We start from the raw sequence: 20,269 nt of genomic DNA, 5'->3' as shown, positions 1-20,269 counted from the left end.
TGAGATTTATCCATATGAACGTTTGAGAGCGTGAGTAAATGTACGCCACGACCATGCGTATGCACAGGGCCAAGTGGTGGAAAAGGGGGAACTGCTTGTCAAGTATAGGCATTTCCTGTCAAGCATAGGCATTTCCTGTCAAGCATAGGCATTTCCTGTCAAGCATTTCCTGATTGACATGCTATATAATTTTACTACATCATTGCATTTGGTACGATCAATAATCCATATCGATTACAGTCATTTGTTAAACTAGAGGTGAAAGTGAAACGGCAGGGTAGCCTAGTGGTTAGAGTGTAGAGGCGGCAGGGTAGCCTAGTGGTTAGAGTGTAGTGGCGGCAGCGTAGCCTAGTAGTTAGCGCGTTGGGCTAGTAACCAGAAGGTTGCAAGTTCAAACCCCTGAGCTGACAAGGTACAAATCTGTCGTTCTGCCCCTGAACTAGGTAGTTAACCCGCTGTTCCTAGGCCGTCATTGAAAATAAGAATTTGTTCTTAACTGACTTGCCTAGTTAAATAAAGGTAAAAATAAACCTTGTGTAAACACTATGAAATAAGTGATACAATGAGAGATGGCTTGACTTGATCTGTTTGGAGAGAGGTAGATTTTAGAGACTGGTGGGACCTTGTTTTGCAGAACGTACAGATTGGCTCAACAAATATGGTTTCCAAAAAAAAAAAACAATCTTATAGGATTTTTTTGCGAGGATTTAAAGACCTACTTTAAAAAAGGCAAACACGTGCCATTCTCATTCAGATCCAAGTGCTATCCACACTCGAGTTGTTGTGCAATGGGCACTTTTGAGCGAGAGCTTGCAGATCGGGCATCTCATAGCCCTCGATGAGCCAATATTTTGGATGCAATAATCAGCTAAGTGAACAGTAACACATACATTTCATATTTTAGTAGACGCTCTTATCCAGAGCAACTTACAGTTAGTGCATTCATCTTAAGATAGTTGTTAGTTTTATTTTATTTAACTAGGCAAGTCAGTTAAGAACAAATTCTTATTTTCAATGATGGCCTACCAGGGAACAGTGGGTTGAATGCCTTGTTCAGAGGCAGAACGACAGATTTTTACCTTGTCAGAGGGATTCGATCCAGCAACCTTTTAGTTACTGGCCCAACACTCTAACCACTAGGCTGCCTTCCTGCTACCTGACTACAGACATAGAAAGTCATTTTTTCCTCAGTAACGTAGCTATGAGTAGAGTCAGAGCTAGAAGGCCGGGGGGTGAGCACAACAGAGCGAGCCGAATAAAGCCTTTTGATTGGTTGTACTCAATCTCTGACACTAGCACCTCTATTTCAGTCTCTGAAATGTTTTTTTTTGGGTTGCCCCGTTGTATTTCATGGTATGGCGTTGTAAATGCACAACGGGCTTTACATATTGGATTTTGACCATTTATGGTTAATTAGTGGTGTTTCGAAATGCAAATAGCCAAGGTGGTGCACGAGCACTGAGGCTGAGAACAATTGGTATTTATCAATGGTTATCTCCTATCGGTGTGCATATGACACTCGTAGGGTTGTTTAATATATATCACTTTTTTTCTATCCGTATGAACATTCTAAATTCCATTTGTAAGTAGTATTTTAGAATAATTTATATGCAATATTGATAAATGAGGCCCCAGGACTTGGAACAATCGAACATGGCCACAGTAAATGTACACACTCAAGGAGACATTAACTAGTGACAAGAACATTACTGAGAGAACAGTCAGCACACTCTCTCTCTCTCTCTCTCTCTGCTATTACGGCCGTGCACTCTGACCACTGTCTGTGTATCAGTCACAAGGCAGCTCTCACTCTCTGTTTCAACCCAGGGGGAAGGTCACTCTGTTCCTTGTGTTCCAGATCCACAGAGACAGACTTCAGTCCAACCATTGTTCTCCAGCGCTCCCAGCCTTACCTCCTCCTGAACCTAACTTTTAGTCCAGACCTCAAGTAGGCATGATGCAGACAGATCCTGTTGCTGTATCAGGTGAACCTGGAGCCAGACCGCGGTGGACACACACACACATGCGTGCACACACACACACACACACACACACACACACACACACACACACACACACACACACACACACACACACACAGAGCCAGTGGATCTGATTAAGATCTGGGGTCTGACCATCAGCCTGCAAACCAACCTACACTCCTAATCTACCTGCTAACTGAACTGTACTCTACTGTACACCCAACCTAATCTACCTGCTAACTGAACTGTACTCTACTGTACACCCAACCTAATCTACCTGCTAACTGAACTCTACTGTACACCCAACCTAATCTACCTGCTAACTGAACTCTACTGTACACCCAACCTAATCTACCTGCTAACTGAACTCTACTGTACACCCAACCTAATCTACCTGCTAACTGAACTCTACTGTACACCCAACCTAATCTACCTGCTGACTGAACTCTACTCTACTATACACCCAACCTAATCTACCTGCTAACTGAACTCTACTGTACACCCAACCTAATCTACCTGCTAACTGAACTCTACTGTACACCCAACCTAATCTACCTGCTAACTGAACTCTACTGTACACCCAACCTAATCTACCTGCTAACTGAACTCTACTGTACACCCAACCTAATCTACCTGCTAACTGAACTCTACTGTACACCCAACCTAATCTACCTGCTAACTGAACTATACTGTACACCCAACCTAATCTACCTGCTAACTGAACTCTACTGTACACCCAACCTAATCTACCTGTTAACTGTACTCTACTGTACACCCAACCTAATCTACCTGCTAACTGAACTCTACTGTACACCCAACCTAATCTACCTGCTAACTGAACTCTACTGTACACCCAACCTAATCTACCTGCTAACTGAACTCTACTGTACACCCAACCTAATCTACCTGCTAACTGAACTCTACTGTACACCCAACCTAATCTACCTGCTAACTGAACTCTACTGTACACCCAACCTAATCTACCTGCTAACTGAACTCTACTGTACACCCAACCTAATCTATCAGGCCATCTATCAGATTAGATACAAGTAAACTAGCCTATAAACGTTTTCTGTAAATACAATCAATTATCTTTCATTCATCTGTATCACCAGTCACAACTTTCACTGCCCATGTCAACTGACTCTACAGCTTTGATTAGTATTGTTGTCTTCAGATCATCAGCAGACAGTGAAAATCAGGCTACTTCTTGACCTGATTCAGTTCAAAACAACCCACGTCATCATCATTCAGTTCCAAGTAGGCCAAGGTTCTGGTTGGTATGCATTACAATAAATAGGAGAACAGTCGGTGAGGTGGGATGAGACCCAGACAGAAACTACAATGTTGGACCAGGGACAATGATGTGTAGCAGAACCCTGGACTGGCCCAGGGACAATGATGTGTATCAGAACCCTGGACTGGCCCAGGGACAATGATGTGTATCAGAACCCTGACCCGGGCCAGGGACAATGATGTGTATCAGAACCCTGGCCCGGCCCAGGGACAATGATGTGTAGCAGAACCCTGGACTGGCCCAGGGACAATGATGTGTATCAGAACCCTGGACTGGCCCAGGGACAATGATGTGTATCAGAACCCTGACCCGGGCCAGGGACAATGATGTGTATCAGAACCCTGGCCCGGCCCAGGGACAATGATGTGTAGCAGAACCCTGACCCGGCCCAGGGACAATGATGTGTAGCAGAACCCTGACCCGGGCCAGGGACAATGATGTGTATCAGAACCCTGGACTGGCCCAGGGACAATGATGTGTATCAGAACCCTGGACTGGCCCAGGGACAATGATGTGTATCAGAACCCTGACCCGGGCCAGGGACAATGATGTGTATCAGAACCCTGGACTGGCCCAGAGACAATGATGTGTATCAGAACCCTGGCCCGGCCCAGGGACAATGATGTGTATCAGAACCCTGGCCCGGCCCAGGGACAATGATGTGTAGCAGAACCCTGACCCGGCCCAGGGACAATGATGTGTAGCAGAACCCTGGCCCGGCCAGTAGCCTAGTTGCTGCCCCAGAAATTCTGAGATCTGATAGGTTGTATCTGAATATATTGATAATTTATAGCAACTCATCAATCTCACCGGAGAAAGCATCCAAGCCAGCAAAACAGCACCCCAGACACTAAGACAGAGTGGCGCAGTTTGCCTCGATTGGATGTTTTCTCTGGTGAAATAGATTCAGCTTCTTGGTCGAGACAGACCCGTGGGGGCAGTACCTGGCATGAGGCCCCCTGCTAATTGGTCAGGTCAGATATCTCACGGTCGAATGGGCGTCATCCCATTGGGCACCTAGGCACCTGGGCACGGGGCTATCCAGATGCCAACGCACGGAATGGCCCCCTCATAGTGGGCACCGTCCCTAAAAGGTTTCACACCCTAAACCCATCGCCTCTCCTGTCAGAATCCCTCTTCCCCACCAACATATGGCTATTTACTGTTCTCTCTCTCCTCCCTCTCTCCTCCCTCTCACCTCCCTCTCACCTCCCTCTCACCTCCCTCTCTCCTCCCTCTCTCCACCTCCCTCTCACCTCCCTCTCTCCTCCCTCTCTCCTCCCTCTCTTCTCCCTCTCTCCACCTCCCTCTCTCCTCCCTCTATCCTCCTTCTCACCTCCCTCTCACCTCCCTCTCACCTCCCTCTCACCTCCCTCTCTCCACCTCCCTCTCTCCCCCCTCTCTCCTCCCTCTCACCTCCCTCTCACCTCCCTCTCTCCTCCCTCTCACCTCCCTCTCTCCTCCCTCTCACCTCCCTCTCTCCTCCCTCTCTCCTCCCTCTCTCCACCTCCCTCTCTCCTCCCTCTCACCTCCCTCTCTCCTCCCTCTCTCCTCCCTCTCACCTCCCTCTCTCCTCCCTCTCTCCTCCCTCTCTCCTCCCTCCACCTCCCTCCTCCTCCCTCACACCTCCCTCTCTCCTCCCTCTACCTCCCTCCACCTCCCTCCACCTCCCTCCACCTCCCTCTCTCCTCCCTCCACCTCCCTCCTCCTCCCTCTCACCTCCCTCTCTCCTCCCTCTCACCTCCCTCTCACCTCCCTCTCTCCTCCCTCTCTCCTCCCTCTCTCCTCAGCTAGCTCCTTTGGCAAAATGTGTAAAACAGCTTGAGATTGTCTAAAAAAACTCCATATTTTTCCCTCAGCCCCATGGGGGGGGGGGGGGAGGGGGGTGTGCAAAACTGTGCCACGCCACTACCTCCAGCCCTTTCTGTACATGCCAACTGTCTTTCTGTTGTCATTAAACTCTGTGGTCCTTTTTTTTAGGATCTTTATGGCTCAGGAAACATCCCAAACAGCAAAGAGATCACAGCTTGGTCAGAATATGGGATGTGTTGGTGTGTTAGCCTTCAGAGTACCAGCCAATAGCACCAACCAGAGCCATAGCCAACGCTGCAAGGGGATTTCATTTCAATGCACTGTCACTGAGAAGGAGTAAATGAGTGTGATGTTTCCAGTCTCGTCGCTTGGCAGAGAGGCCATCACTAAATTGTTCAGAAATAATGTACGCTGCCTCTGTTTGGGCTTGGCTCTAGTTTAAGTGTGAGATATAGTTTGTGTGTGTGTGTGTGTGTGTGTGTGTTTTGGGAGGAATTTAGGGAGGGGAGGTTTGTGTAAGTGACGCTTTTGAATGGGCCATATGTTGTCCCCAGCTTGCCGTTGCCACACCGATGGGTTTTGATCATTTAACACATTTTGACAATGTGTCAGTTGAGCTCTACCCCAGATCGCGCTGTGTGTGTGTGTGTGTGTGTGTGTGTTCTCCTCTCACATTCCAGGGCCCATGCTGCCCCTTCCTCCTGCAGTCACCTTGTTCTCCAAGAGCTGCGACTCCCGTGCCAAGTTCCCTGGACACTCCCTTTCATACAAACACATACATTCTGCATATATCCCCAGTATCTATCTACTGTATTTATCTACAGTAACTATCTACATTATCTATCTACATTATCTATCTATAGTATCTATCTACATTATCTATCTACAGTATCTATCCCCAGGATCTATCTACTGCATTTATCTACAGTAACTATCTACATTATCTAGCTACATTATCTATCTATAGTATCTTTCTACATTATCTAGCCACATGATCTATCTATAGTATCTACCTACAGTATCTATCTACATTATATATCTACAGTATCTATCCCCAGTATCTATCTACTGTATTTATCTACAGTAACTATCTACATTATATATGTAAAGTATCTATCTACATTATCTATCTACATTATCTATATACAGTATCTATCCCCAGTATATATCTATTGTATTTATCTACAGTAACTATCTACATTATATATCTATAGTATCTTTCTACATGATCTATCTACATTACCTATCTACATTATCGATCTATAGTATCTACAGTTGAAGTCGGAAGTTTACATCCACTTAGGTTGGAGTCATTAAAACTCCACAAATTTCTTGTTAACAAACTATAGTTTTGGCAAGTCGGTTAGGACATCTACTCTGTGCATGACACAGACAGATTATTTAACTTATAATTAATTCACTGTATCCTAATTCCAGTGGGTCAGAAGTTTACATACACTAAGTTGACTGTGCCTTTAAACAGATTGGAAAATTCCAGAAAATTATATAATGGCTTTAGAAGCTTCTGATAGGCTAATTGACATCATTTGAGTCAATTGGAGGTGTACCTGTGGATGTATTTCAAGGCCTACCTTCAAACCCAGTGCCTCTTTGTTTGACATCATGAGAAAATCAAAAGAAATCAGCCAAGACCTCAGAAAAAATTGTAGACCTCCACAAGTCTAGTTCATCCTCAGAAGCTATTTCCAAATGCCTCTGAAGGTACCACGTTCATCTGTACAAACAATAATACCAAGTATAAACACCATGGGACCACGCAGACGTCATACCGCTCAGGAAGGAGATGCGTTCTGTCTCCTAGAGATGAACGTACTTTGGTGCGAAAAGTGCAAATCAATCCCAGAACAACAGCAAATGACCTTGTGAAGATGCTGGAGGAAACAGGTACAAAAGTATCTATATCCACAGTAAAACGAGTCCTATATCGACATAACCTGAAAGGCCACTCAGCAAGGAAGAAGCCACTGCTCCAAAACCGCCATAAAAAAGACAGACTACGATTTGCAACTACACATGGGGGCAAAGATCATACTTTTTGGAGAAATGTCCTCTGGTCCGATGAAACAAAAATAGAACTGTTTGGCCATAATGACCATCGTTATGTTTGGAAGAAAAATGGGGAGGCTTGCAAGCCGAAGAACACCATCCCAACCGTGAAGCACTGGGGTGGCAGCATCATGTTGTGGGGGTGCTTTGCTTCAGGAGGGACTGGTGCCCTTCACAAAATAGATGGCATCATGACAAAGGAAAATTATGTGGATATATTGAAGCAACATCTCAAGACATCAGTCAGGAAGTTAAAACTTGGTCGCAAATGTGTCTTCCAAATGGACAATGACCCCAAGCATACTTCCAAAGTTGTGGAAAAATGGCTTAAGGACAACAAAGTCAAGGTATTGGAGTGGCCATCACAAAGCCCTGACCTCAATCCCATAGAAAAATTGTGTGTGCGAGCAAGGAGGCCAACAAATCTGACTCAGTTACACCAGCTCATTCTGGAGGAATGGGCCAAAATTCACCCAATTTATTGTGGGAAGCTTGTGGAAGGCTACCCGAAACGTTTGACACAAGTTAAACAATTTAAAGGCAATGCTACCAAATACTAATTGAGTGTATGTAAACTTCTGACCCACTGGGAATGTGATGAAAGAAATAAAAGCTGAAATAAATCATTCTCTCTACTATTATTCTGACATTTCTTAAAATAAAGTGGTGATCCTAACTGACCTAAAACAGGGAATTTTTACTAGGATTAAATGTCAGGAATTGTGACTGAGTTTAAATGTATTTGGATAAGGTACATTATCTATCTAGATTATCTATCTACATGATCTATCTATAGTATCTATCTACATTATCTATCTACATTATCTATCTATAGTATCTATCTACATTATCTATCTACATTATCTATCTACATTATCTATCTACAGTAGCTATCTACATTATCTATCTATAGTATCTATCTACATTATCTATCTACATTATCTATCTACATTATCTATCTACAGTAGCTATCTACATTATCTATCTATAGTATCTATCTACATTATCTATCTATAGTATCTATCTACATTATCTATCTATAGTATCTATCTACATTATCTATCTACAGAATCCATCTACAGTTTTTTTTTTTTTATTAAATTTATTTTACCTTTATTTAACTAGGCAAGGCAGTTAAGAACAAATTCTTATTTTCAATGACGGCCTAGGAACAGTGGGTTAACTGCCTGTTCAGGGGCAGAACGACAGATTTGTACCTTGTCAGCTCGGGGATTTGAACTTGCAACCTATCTAGCTATAGTAGCTATCTACATGATATATCTACATTCTCCAACTACATTATCTATCTACAGTAACTATCTACAGTATCTATCTACAGTAACTATCTACAGTAACTATCTACAGTATCTATCTACAGTATCTATCTACAGTATCTATCTACAGTAACTATCTACAGTATCTATCTACAGTATCTATCTACAGTAACTATCTACAGTATCTATCTACAGTAACTATCTACAGTATCTATCTACAGTATCTATCTACAGTAACTATCTATAGTAACTATCTACAGTATCTATCTACATTATATATCTACAGTATCTATCTACAGTAACTATCTACAGTAACTATCTACAGTAACTATCTACAGTATCTATCTACAGTAACTATCTACAGTAACTATTTACATTATCTATCTACAGTAACTATCTATAGTAACTATCTACAGTATCTATCTACAGTATCTACCTACATTATATATCTACAGTATCTATCTACAGTAACTATCTACAGTAACTATCTACAGTATCTATCTACAGTAACTATCTACAGTAACTATTTACATTATCTATCTACAGTAACTATCTATAGTAACTATCTACAGTATCTATCTACAGTATCTATCTACAGTAACTATCTACAGTATCTATCTACAGTAACTATCTACAGTATCTATCTACAGTAACTATCTACAGTAACTATCTACAGTATCTATCTACAGTAACTATCTACAGTATCTATCTACAGTAACTATCTACAGTATCTATCCACATTCTCCTTTTTTTTTTAATTCAGAACTATTTAGCATGAACTTTTTGTTTTTATTTCAAGCATTGATTAAATGAAATATATTTTTGCATCTTCGCCTCCTTGATTTATTTCCTTTTGATGGTTCGAGTACCTCGGTTATTCTACACACGTAGACCTACTGCAGCAACACAGCTCCACAAAGACCCTGACATACAGTAGTAACACAGAGAGAGAAGACCCTGACATACAGTAGTAACACAGAGAGAGAAGACCCTGACATACAGTAGTAACACAGAGAGAGAAGACCCTGACATACAGTAGTAACACAGAAAGAGAAGACCCTGACATACAGTAGTAACACAGAGAGAGAAGACCCTGACATACAGTAGTAACACAGAGAGAGAATACCCTGACATACAGTAGTAACACAGAGAGAGAAGACCCTGACATACAGTAGTAACACAGAGAGAGAAAACCCTGACATACAGTAGTAACACAGAGAGAAGACCCTGACATACAGTAGTAACACAGAGAGAGAAGACCCTGACATACAGTAGTAACACAGAGAGAGAAGACCCTGACATACAGTAGTAACACAGAGAGAGAAGACCCTGACATACAGTAGTAACACAGAGAGAAGACCCTGACATACAGTAGTAACACAGAGAGAGAAGACCCTGACATACAGTAGTAACACAGAGAGAGAAGACCCTGACATACAGTAGTAACACAGAGAGAGAAGACCCTGACATACAGTAGTAACACAGAGAGAGAAGACCCTGACATACAATAGTAACACAGAGAGAGAAGACCCTGACATACAGTAGTAACACAGAGAGAGAAGACCCTGACATACAGTAGTAACACAGAGAGAGAAGACCCTGACATACAGTAGTAACACAGAGAGAGAAGACTCTGACATACAGTAGTAACACAGAGAGAGAAGACCCTGACATACAGTAGTAACACAGAGAGAGAAGACCCTGACATACAGTAGTAACACAGAGAGAGAAGACCCTGACATACAGTAGTAACACAGAGAGAGAAGACCCTGACATACAGTAGTAACACAGAGAGAGAAGACCCTGACACACCACAAATAGACTAAAGAAATGTCATCAGTGAAATTAAACATTTCTCCAAACCTCTTCCCAAATGTTTATTGGCACACACACACTCCGACACACACTCCGACACACACTCCGACACACACTCCTACATGTCAAGGACAAAGCTTGGGATGCAGGCAGGCTGTGAAAGCGGGGTGGGTGTACAGAGTGCAGCGGGCCTGACAGGTGCCATCGTGGCTCCAGGTGCAGCTCTACTGAATTTCAGCTATACTGAACTCTTATAATTTCACATTCCCCTGTTCTTATCTATGGACACGAAGTCTACGTGAGTGAAACTGGGTTTGTTCCTTTACTGACATGGAATTGCTAACATTCTCTTATCTGACAGTATTTATACCCAGTATCGATCTACATTATATATCTACCGTATCTACACCCAGTATCTATCTACATTATATATCTACCGTATCTATACCCAGTATCTATCTACATTACATATCTACAGTATCTATACCCAGTATCTATCTACATTATATATCTACCGTATCTATACCCAGTATCTATCTACATTATATATCTACCGTATCTATACCCAGTATCTATCTACATTATATATCTACAGTATCTATACCCAGTATCTATCTACATTATATATCTACCGTATCTATACCCAGTATCTATCTACATTATATATCTACAGTATCTATACCCAGTATCTATCTACATGATCTATCTACATTATCTATACCCAGTATCTATCTACATTTCTACATTATATATCTACAGTATCTATCCCCAGTATCTATCTACATTATATATCTACCGTATCTATACCCAGTATCGATCTACATTATATATCTACAGTATGTATACCCAGTATCTATCTACATTATATATCTACAGTATCTATACCCAGTATCTATCTACATTATATATCTACCGTATCTATACCCAGTATCTATCTACATTATATATCTACAGTATCTATACCCAGTATCTATCTACATGATCTATCTACATGATCTATCTACATTATCTATACCCAGTATCTATCTACATTTCTACATTATATATCTACAGTATCTATCTACATTATCTAGCTACATTATATATCTACAGTATCTATCCCCAGTATCTATCTACAGTATCTATCCCAAGTATCTATCTACATTATCTATCAACATTATATATTTACAGTATCTATCCCCAGTATCTATCTACAGTATCTATCCCCAGTATGTATACCCAGTATCTATCTACATTATATATCTACCGTATCTATACCCAGTATCTATCTACATTATATATCTACAGTATCTATACCCAGTATCTATCTACATGATCTATCTACATTATCTATACCAAGTATCTATCTACATTTCTACATTATATATCTACAGTATCTATCCCCAGTATCTATCTACATTATATATCTACCGTATCTATACCCAGTATCTATCTACATTATATATCTACAGTATCTATACCCAGTATCTATCTACATGATCTATCTACATTATCTATACCCAGTATCTATCTACATTTCTACATTATATATCTACAGTATCTATCTACATTATCTAGCTACATTATATATCTACAGTATCTATCCCCAGTATCTATCTACAGTATCTATCCCAAGTATCTATCTACATTATCTATCAACATTATATATTTACAGTATCTATCCCCAGTATCTATCTACAGTATCTATCCCCAGTATCTATCTACAGTATCTATCCCCAGTATCTATCTACATTATATATCTACAGTATCTATACCCAGTATCTATCTACATTATCTAGCTACATTATATATCTACAGTATCTATCCCAAGTATCTATCTACAGTATCTATACCCAGTATCTATCTACATTATCTAGCTACATTATATATCTACAGTATCTATCCCAAGTATCCATCTACATTATCTATCAACATTATATATCTACAGTATCTATCCCCAGTATCTATCTACATTATCTATCAACATTATATATCTACAGTATCTATCCCCAGTATCTATCTACATTATCTATCAACATTATATATTTACAGTATATATCCCCAGTATCTATCTACAGTATCTATCAACATTATATATCTACAGTATCTATCCCCAGTATCTATCCCCAGTATCTATCCCCAGTATCCATCTACATTATCTATCCCCAGTATCTATCCCCAGTATCTATCTACATTATCTATCCCCAGTATTTATCCCCAGTATCTATCTACAGTATGTATCCCTTGTATCTATCAATATTATATATCTAGAGTATCTATCCCCAGTATCTATCTACATTATCTATCCCCAGTATCTATCCCCAGTATCTATCTACATTATCTATCCCCAGTATCTATCCCCAGTATCTATCCCCAGTATATATCTACAGTATGTATCCCTTGTACCTATCAACATTATATATCTAGAGTATCTATCCCCAGTATCTATCTACATTATCTATCAGCATTATATATTTACAGTATCTATCTCTCTGCAGACATTCTCTTATCTGAAAAATGGAATAAATGTAACTGGTATTTGATGCTTTAGCCACAATGCACAAGAACAGTAGCACACCCATCCCCCTCAAACCCCTCATCCTTCACCCATCCCCCTCATCCTTCACCCATCTCCCTCAAACCCCTCATCCTTCACCATTCACCCTCAAACCCCTCATCCTTCACCCATCCCCCTCAAACCCTTCATCCTTCACCATTCACCCTCAAACCCCTCATCCTTCACCCATCCCCCTCAAACCCCTCATCCTTCACCCATCCCCCTCAAACCCCTCATCCTTCACCATTCACCCTTCTCACCCTTCAAACCTCCACACCCTTCACCCCCCTACCCTTCACAGCCTCCACACCATTCACCCTTCTCCCCCGTCACACCTCCACACCCTTCACCCCCTACCCTTCACACCTCCACACCCTTCACCCCCTACCCTTCACACCCTCCCCATCCTTCACCCTTCACACCATTCACCCTTCTCCCCCTTCACACCTCCACACCCTTCACCCCCCTACCCTCCTCACCCTCCTCACCCCTCCACATCCCTCCTCACCCCTCCTCACCCTCCACACCCCTCCTCACCCCTCCACATCCCTAACCCCTCACCCACCTCACTGGGCTACTGGCTCCTAAGAGAACAATAGCGATAAGAGACTGTCTTTAGGGGGTGGAATCCCCTGCCTGCTCCCTATCCCCCAAGCTCTGTTTCTAGCTTCAACACATTCCTACGGACCTGGGAAGACATCCGTTAGAGGCCACATAAACTATTGAAGAACATCGGTGTTCAAAGCAAAAAGGGGAAAGTTTTGTTAAAGGAGAAGTAGTCTATGTGATCATGTTATATTATGGAAACAAATGACAAACAAAAAAATGGCAATAAAACAAAGTTACAATTATATTCCTCTAAATTTTATTTTTATTTTTATGTAGACCTATGTGGAAATTCGACTTGTTTTGAACGAACCAAGTAGACCTAGGGCCATGCCATACTCCAGATTAAAAAAAAGAGAAACTTTTCGATCATGATGAGATATCAACCTTTCCCCGCACGGTGATTAAATCTAAACCAACACTTACTTGGCATAGTCGCGCTTGCAGTAAAGTTTCTGGTCCCGGAGAAAGCACGTGTTCTGGAGCGGATCGCCACACGCCACGCACCGGACGCATTGCTCGTGCCATAGGCCATCGATGACGCTAAGCAGGTACTTGTCATGGATGAGGCGGTGGCATCCCACACACACGGTTGGTGTCAAATCTACCCCAGAAAATAAGACAATAACGTTTGGATAATTAGTCCAACATAAAATCCTGATGTTTATTATATCGAAATATGTGTAGTGTTGAATCAGTAATTATTTAAAAAGACTAAAACGTAAAGCATTATATATTTAATCAATTTCAATATAAATGTTGACTCACAATTTTCTAGGATAGAATACATATTAGGCTCAACAAATACGTAATTTAAACATTAAACATGTAAATATTATCTACAGTGACCGGCTGTAAAAATATATATGCGTCACAACTTTGCTGCGAAAATATTTTATGGACGTGATAATTGCAGTCTATTTTAACAAGTCGTTTTTAATAAGTCGATTTTAACAAAACAAAAAAAATTAAAAGTCATGCATGCAATGTTTTTAAAGTGATTTTTATTATTGCTAGTTTTTTTGTTAAACCTATTCAATTCCGTAGTTGCCTATACTCACCAAGGACAGATGCAGGATATCCTTCCCCCATAGTTTCATCCAACAAAGTTCTGCGAGGAGAACATAATTGTCAGCCTTGTGGAATTATATATATATCCTTCTTGAGATGTCAATCATTGATTGAGTTTTATTTAATAAAATAAAAAAAATTGCTGTTGAGTTCATAGGTCGAACTCAAATCAAATCAACGTTTAGGCCTATTGGTCGTATACACAGTCTTGCAGATGTTATCTCAAGCGCTGTGAAATGGTTATATTTCCTGCTTCAACAATGCAGCAATATCTAGCAATATAATACACACATAATCCAAACGTTATGAACAAGAAATGAAGACATATTAGAATGAGCAATGACAAAAACGAGCAAGTCAGTGTCCGAAATATAAATATATATGTAAACCAATGTGAACGGTGTGTATAGACTGCATATGAAAACTGGAATACACCCGGAAATAGAAATCAAATAGGTTAAATAAAAATAAAGCATTTGACATTACCAGGATGTTCTTCTGTTTATGTCGATATTTTAGAATCTATTTTCTGATATATTCCATTCTTATCTCTTCTGGATTGATGCCCTGGTCGAGTTGGATGAAGAAGACAGAAGAAAACTTTCCCAGCCGACTCGAGCGTTTCCAATTCCTCTTCTTTAGTGCTGCTCCTCGTTATTGAGCATTTATCTATCAATTCACCTATTAGTCCGAGACAGAGAGACAGAAGGAGACAGAAAGACAGACAGAGAGACAGAGAGAGAGAGAGGGACAGAGAGAGAGAGCGATGCGTTTAATAAAGCACCTACACAGTGTTAGTGTTCGCTCTCTCTCCATCACTTTTCCTTCGACCCCCATCTCCGTCTCAGACTCCATGCGCACCCTGGCAAGTTCCTCACAGCAGTATGTTATACCAAGTTAATACCAGCACATACCAGCACAAGCTTAAAGACTATACATGACTTACTTTCATTAAAAAATAAAACGCCTAATGCCTATGTGAAACTAGAATAAAATGATAATTTTACAAAACAGAATATAAAATAAAAACTATTGACTTATAACATCACCCATGTATTATGCTTATTCAGGACATTTGATTCATTTACGGTGACACATTTGTCATCTAAAATTATATTTGATATTGAAGATTGAACCTATAAGCCTAAAGCTGTTCAATATTGTCCTTTCATGTCTACTTTTCGATAGGAAAATATTTCTCAAAACACGGTGGTATGTCTTGCAGTTTGCTTCTTGTTTTAAGGCTACTGAATAATTTAAATGTAGCCTAGGCTAAAACTTATCTTAATACATTAGGATACCATTTGATTATCTTGATGCAGGCTACAAACATTATTTATGGGCTAATTTACATTATTAGGCTGGTCCTTTTTTATTTTCATCCCATGTAATCGCTATTCTCGGGAAATGAAAACGAAACAATAATGGTTAAAAATAATAATAGCTACATTTGTTCCTTGGGCCAAAGGGGTCATATAGAAATTATCGCATATTTCCATTCTACTACAATGTGAGCATACAAAATTCAGTATCGACAATAAAAATCGTCCAAAAACGAAGCTGGAGAAATGTAGATAAACGCCTGAACTCGACAGGTAGCCTAGAGGCAACGCTCACCAGTGGCCCGGCCGGGTGTATCACCTCGCCTGCCAGCCATCCCGGAGTCCCACCGGTGGTGGGGAGACCAGGATCACGGAAGCTTTCCCAGTCACATCTCACCCACGTTCAACTTAATTCGGAGGATTCTGTTCTTTATACATTCCTCTGTTCTTTGCATAATATATTAGTTTATATTGGACGTCTTCCTCTATCGTTTAAATACAAAACACAGCACATTGTCAGCTTCTACAGCTGAGAACACGCGTATGGCATTTAAGCCATGAACAGCGCCTGACAGGCAGCCTGTCTCCCAGGCATGCAGCCCCCCAAGACCAGTGCCAATCACATGCAAGGAACAACGAGCCATAGAGCCACATTCAAACAAAGCCAGAAAGCTAAAGGGAACAAATGTAATATGACTAGCATCTTTAAAAATTAAGGAAACTTTATAATCATATATCACTGATATTATATCAGACTGATTTGTTGTAGATGAACAATAGTTAGCTAGGCAGTCTTGTTAGCTAGCTAGCTAGTTATCTATGCTAGTTGTTATCTTGCGTAACAGATATGCTTATAATTATAAGGGACACTTTATGTTTTGTGGATACTATTTACATTTACAGAGCTCTATTCCTGACAGGCTGATCAGATTAGCTTTAAGCCTCAGACCTTGATAAGATTCAATAGCAGCCTCAGAAGCGGATACATTTAGATGCTGCCTTGTAGGATGTTTCATGAGCAAATCTCCATGCAGGCATATTAACAGTCAAAGTGCCTTATAGGCTGATTCATGTGGTTCCTTGTTGACTGAATTAACCCCTTCCCTCCTCTATGCCAGCTCCCTGTGCCGCTCCAGACTAGCTAGGTCTCTAGGCAGCATGACTGTAGTGGCCAGCGACAGACAGCCAGTGTGCTGCGAGCCCAGTGGCTTCCATAGAGGCACCGCCATCAACACAGAGAACGCAGGCAACCCAGCCAGCACAGGCAACCTGCCCAACCTAAACATGCCGAAAGCCTCTCAGAAGGAAAGCCCACCTATAGCCCCTCCTCAATCCCTTTCTCTGGGCTCAACCTCACTCTCTCCTACTCTGTGGGTCCCATTGTTCTACAAGGGTATTCACATAACCCTTTTCTTTTCTCTTTTTAATGTCTCTCCTAACAGACACACTGTGTCCAAAGGATGGAAACCTCTATGTTCTTTACAATCAGTTTACTTTATGAGACTATGGTATCTATTTCCCTTCTCTCTCTCTCTCTCTCTCTCCTCAGACTCACTGCTCTGTTCTACGCTTGTTGTGTTTGTGTGCTAGAATAGTTTCCCACATGTCCTGTATTCAAATTAGAATGGACAGACTGCATGCATTTACAATAACTCTTGTATATTGTGTCATTCTTCAGGGTCTTTAATGAAAATCAAACAACGTAGTACTATTGAGGCTTTTGCTGTGTTTGACCTGCATGTCCCATATCTCTCTCCCTGGGTGTAACTGTGTGCCTTTTGTCCCTTCAGGCACTCCATACCCAAAGCTAGAATTCCTCTACAGTGCTCAGGCTAGGGGGGGGGGGGGGGGGTTTATCTTTCTTTCAGCTCCTGCAAATTGAGATTCTTGTCTATTGTTAATTTAAGGGATGATGTTGATGAAGAAATCTGATTGTCTCTAATTGTGAATGGGAAGGACGAGTTATCGGTTCGTTTGGAATTAATATGCCACAAGTGTCACGTCCTGACCTTAGTTCCTTTTTTTATGTCTCTGTTTTAGGTTGGTCAGGGCGGCGTGAGTTTGGGTGGGCATTCTATGTTGTGTTTTCTAGGTTTTTTATGTCTATGTGTTTGGCCTGGTATGGTTCCCAATCAGAGGCAGCCTGGCAATCGTTGTCTCTGATTGAGAACCATACTTAGGCAACCTGTTTTCCCACTATGATTTGTGGGTAGTTGTTTTCTGTGTCTGTGGTTTCCATACAGAACTGTTTCGGGTTTTCATTTACATTTCTCTTGGATTTTTGTATTCCGTGTTCAGTTTAATAAATACATTATGGACACTTACCACGCTGCGCATTGGTCCGATATTTCTTACTTCTCGTCAGAGGAAGAAGATGATCGTTACAACAAGACACTTCTTGTTTATATTTCACTGTTTTTTATCATGGAACAGAAGTTTAACATGAAGTGGGAGTGTCTTAAAATGGCCCTATTCTCTGTATAGTACATTACTAGTCCTGACCAGAAGTAGTGGGAATAGAGGGTCATTTCAGGTGTACACTCTCATTGCTTGATTGTTTACCTACTAGTAGAAGGATGCCAACCCATACTGATCTTGAACCGTAAGACTAAAATGTAAATCTGATTGTTGATGGAGGTCCTTCTGAGCTAGGCAATTCTCAGATATCTTAACCTTTGTATGACATGGATCAGTTCATGGATCAGTTCATGGATCAGTTCATGGATCAGTTCATGGATCAGTTCATGGATCAGTTCATGGATCAGTTGTTTGGAAGTTGAGATGTTTTGTAGATTAAATCATTTGTGAAAAGCCAAGTTCAAGTCATCCCTCTAGAGAACAAGCACAATGTCTACTGTAGGAGGTATGCTCTTCTGGGCCTGCAGCCTCGAGAGGGTTAACACATTTAAATGTCTACTGTAGGAGGTATGCTCTTCTGGGCCTGCAGCCTCGAGAGGGTTAACACATTTAAATGTCTACTGTAGGAGGTATGCTCTTCTGGGCCTGCAGCCTCGAGAGGGTTAACACATTTACATGTCTACTGTAGGAGGTATGCTCTTCTGGGCTGGCAGCCTCGAGAGGGTTAACACGTTTAAATGTCTACTGTAGGAGGTATGCTCTTCTGGGCCGGCAGCCTCGAGAGGGTTAACACCTTTAAATGTCTACTGTAGGAGGTATGCTCTTCTGGGCCGGCAGCATCGAGAGGGTTAACACCTTTAAATGTCTACTGTAGGAGGTATGCTCTTCTGGGCCGGCAGCATCGAGAGGGTTAACACATTTAAATGTCTACTGTAGGAGGTATGCTCTTCTGGGCCGGCAGCATCGAGAGGGTTAACACCTTTAAATGTCTACTGTAGGAGGTATGCTCTTCTGGGCCGGCAGCATCGAGAGGGTTAACACCTTTAAATGTCTACTGTAGGAGGTATGCTCTTCTGGGCCGGCAGCCTCGAGAGGGTTAACACCTTTAAATGTCTACTGTAGGAGGTATGCTCTTCTGGGCCGGCAGCATCGAGAGGGTTAACACCTTTAAATGTCTACTGTAGGAGGTATGCTCTTCTGGGCCGGCAGCATCGAGAGGGTTAACACCTTTAAATGTCTACTGTAGGAGGTATGCTCTTCTGGGCCGGCAGCATCGAGAGGGTTAACACCTTTAAATGTCTACTGTAGGGGGTATTCTCTTCTGGGCCGGCAGCCTCGAGAGGGTTAACACGTTTAAATGTCTACTATAGGGGGTATTCTCTTCTACGAGTATCTTTCAGAATCCTGCAGATAGAAATGCAGTACATAGAATACATTCTACAATGCCACCCTATTAGATAATAGATGGTTTGTCCACATTGTACATTCTCATTTCAATCTGCATGCTGTTTCACTTAACATGCCCCTGGCTTTCTTTCTGTCTCCTGTGGAGCTTCTAGTCGGTTGTCTTTTTTCGTTGAGCTGCTGTACTTAAACTGGAAATAAGTAATTTGATAGACTGAAAACAATGAATTTGTACTTTGCAAATATTGTTGCACTTGTTTTGATGAACCATACTATCAGATGGTAATCAGCATTTACATACAAGATGGTCCTAAAGGGGCTGTCTAATCTCATTCATGATTATCACGCACTAAATATCTACTCAGAGCACATGGAATACAGCAGCCTTTTAAAATAAAAATACCCCCACTTATACTCACCATTGTCTTTGACAGTTATTTACTTGGGACCAGATTCAGACATTTGTCATTTATAGAAGCGTGTCGATGTTCCGCGCATGTGCTACACAAGAACCACCGGAATGTTCTGTTCTGTCCATTCACTACTCACCATCACACTTCATTGTACCAGATTAGAGGAACTGAGAACAGGAGCTGGATAGTGGTTGCTGATCATGTACATTTTTCATGAACCAATTATTGGCAAAAGATCTGGTTGGTCAAAAGCCCCACCCCCAAAAATGTGGGCAAAATATCAGAATTAGGCTGCCTGTCTAAAAATGCTGG

General features: G+C 41.4%; 1 protein-coding gene and 1 long non-coding RNA gene across 2 annotated transcripts in view; one reads left to right on the top strand and one right to left on the bottom strand.

Moving 5' to 3' along the window:
• Positions 1-15,259, bottom strand: part of lmx1a (LIM homeobox transcription factor 1, alpha) — a 33,411-nt gene extending 18,152 nt beyond the window's left edge. The window contains exons 1-3 of the mRNA XM_090236408.1: positions 14,947-15,259; positions 14,451-14,500; positions 13,816-13,993 (exon numbers count right to left, since the gene is read on the bottom strand). Of these exons, the coding sequence (XP_090092534.1) occupies positions 13,816-13,993; positions 14,451-14,481 (209 nt within the window). The 5' untranslated portion in view covers positions 14,482-14,500; positions 14,947-15,259. The remainder of the gene's footprint in view (positions 1-13,815; positions 13,994-14,450; positions 14,501-14,946) is intronic.
• The window catches only part of LOC149983625 (uncharacterized), a 184,449-nt gene that overhangs the window by 117,638 nt on the left and 46,542 nt on the right, over positions 1-20,269 (top strand). The gene's annotated exons all lie outside the window — the stretch shown is intronic.

This window comes from Oncorhynchus mykiss, chromosome 5, assembly GCF_057628025.1.
Source record: "Oncorhynchus mykiss isolate SJ-2025 chromosome 5, ASM5762802v1, whole genome shotgun sequence".
Classification (NCBI taxonomy): domain Eukaryota; kingdom Metazoa; phylum Chordata; class Actinopteri; order Salmoniformes; family Salmonidae; genus Oncorhynchus; species Oncorhynchus mykiss.
This window is presented reverse-complemented; position numbering and strand designations above follow the sequence as displayed.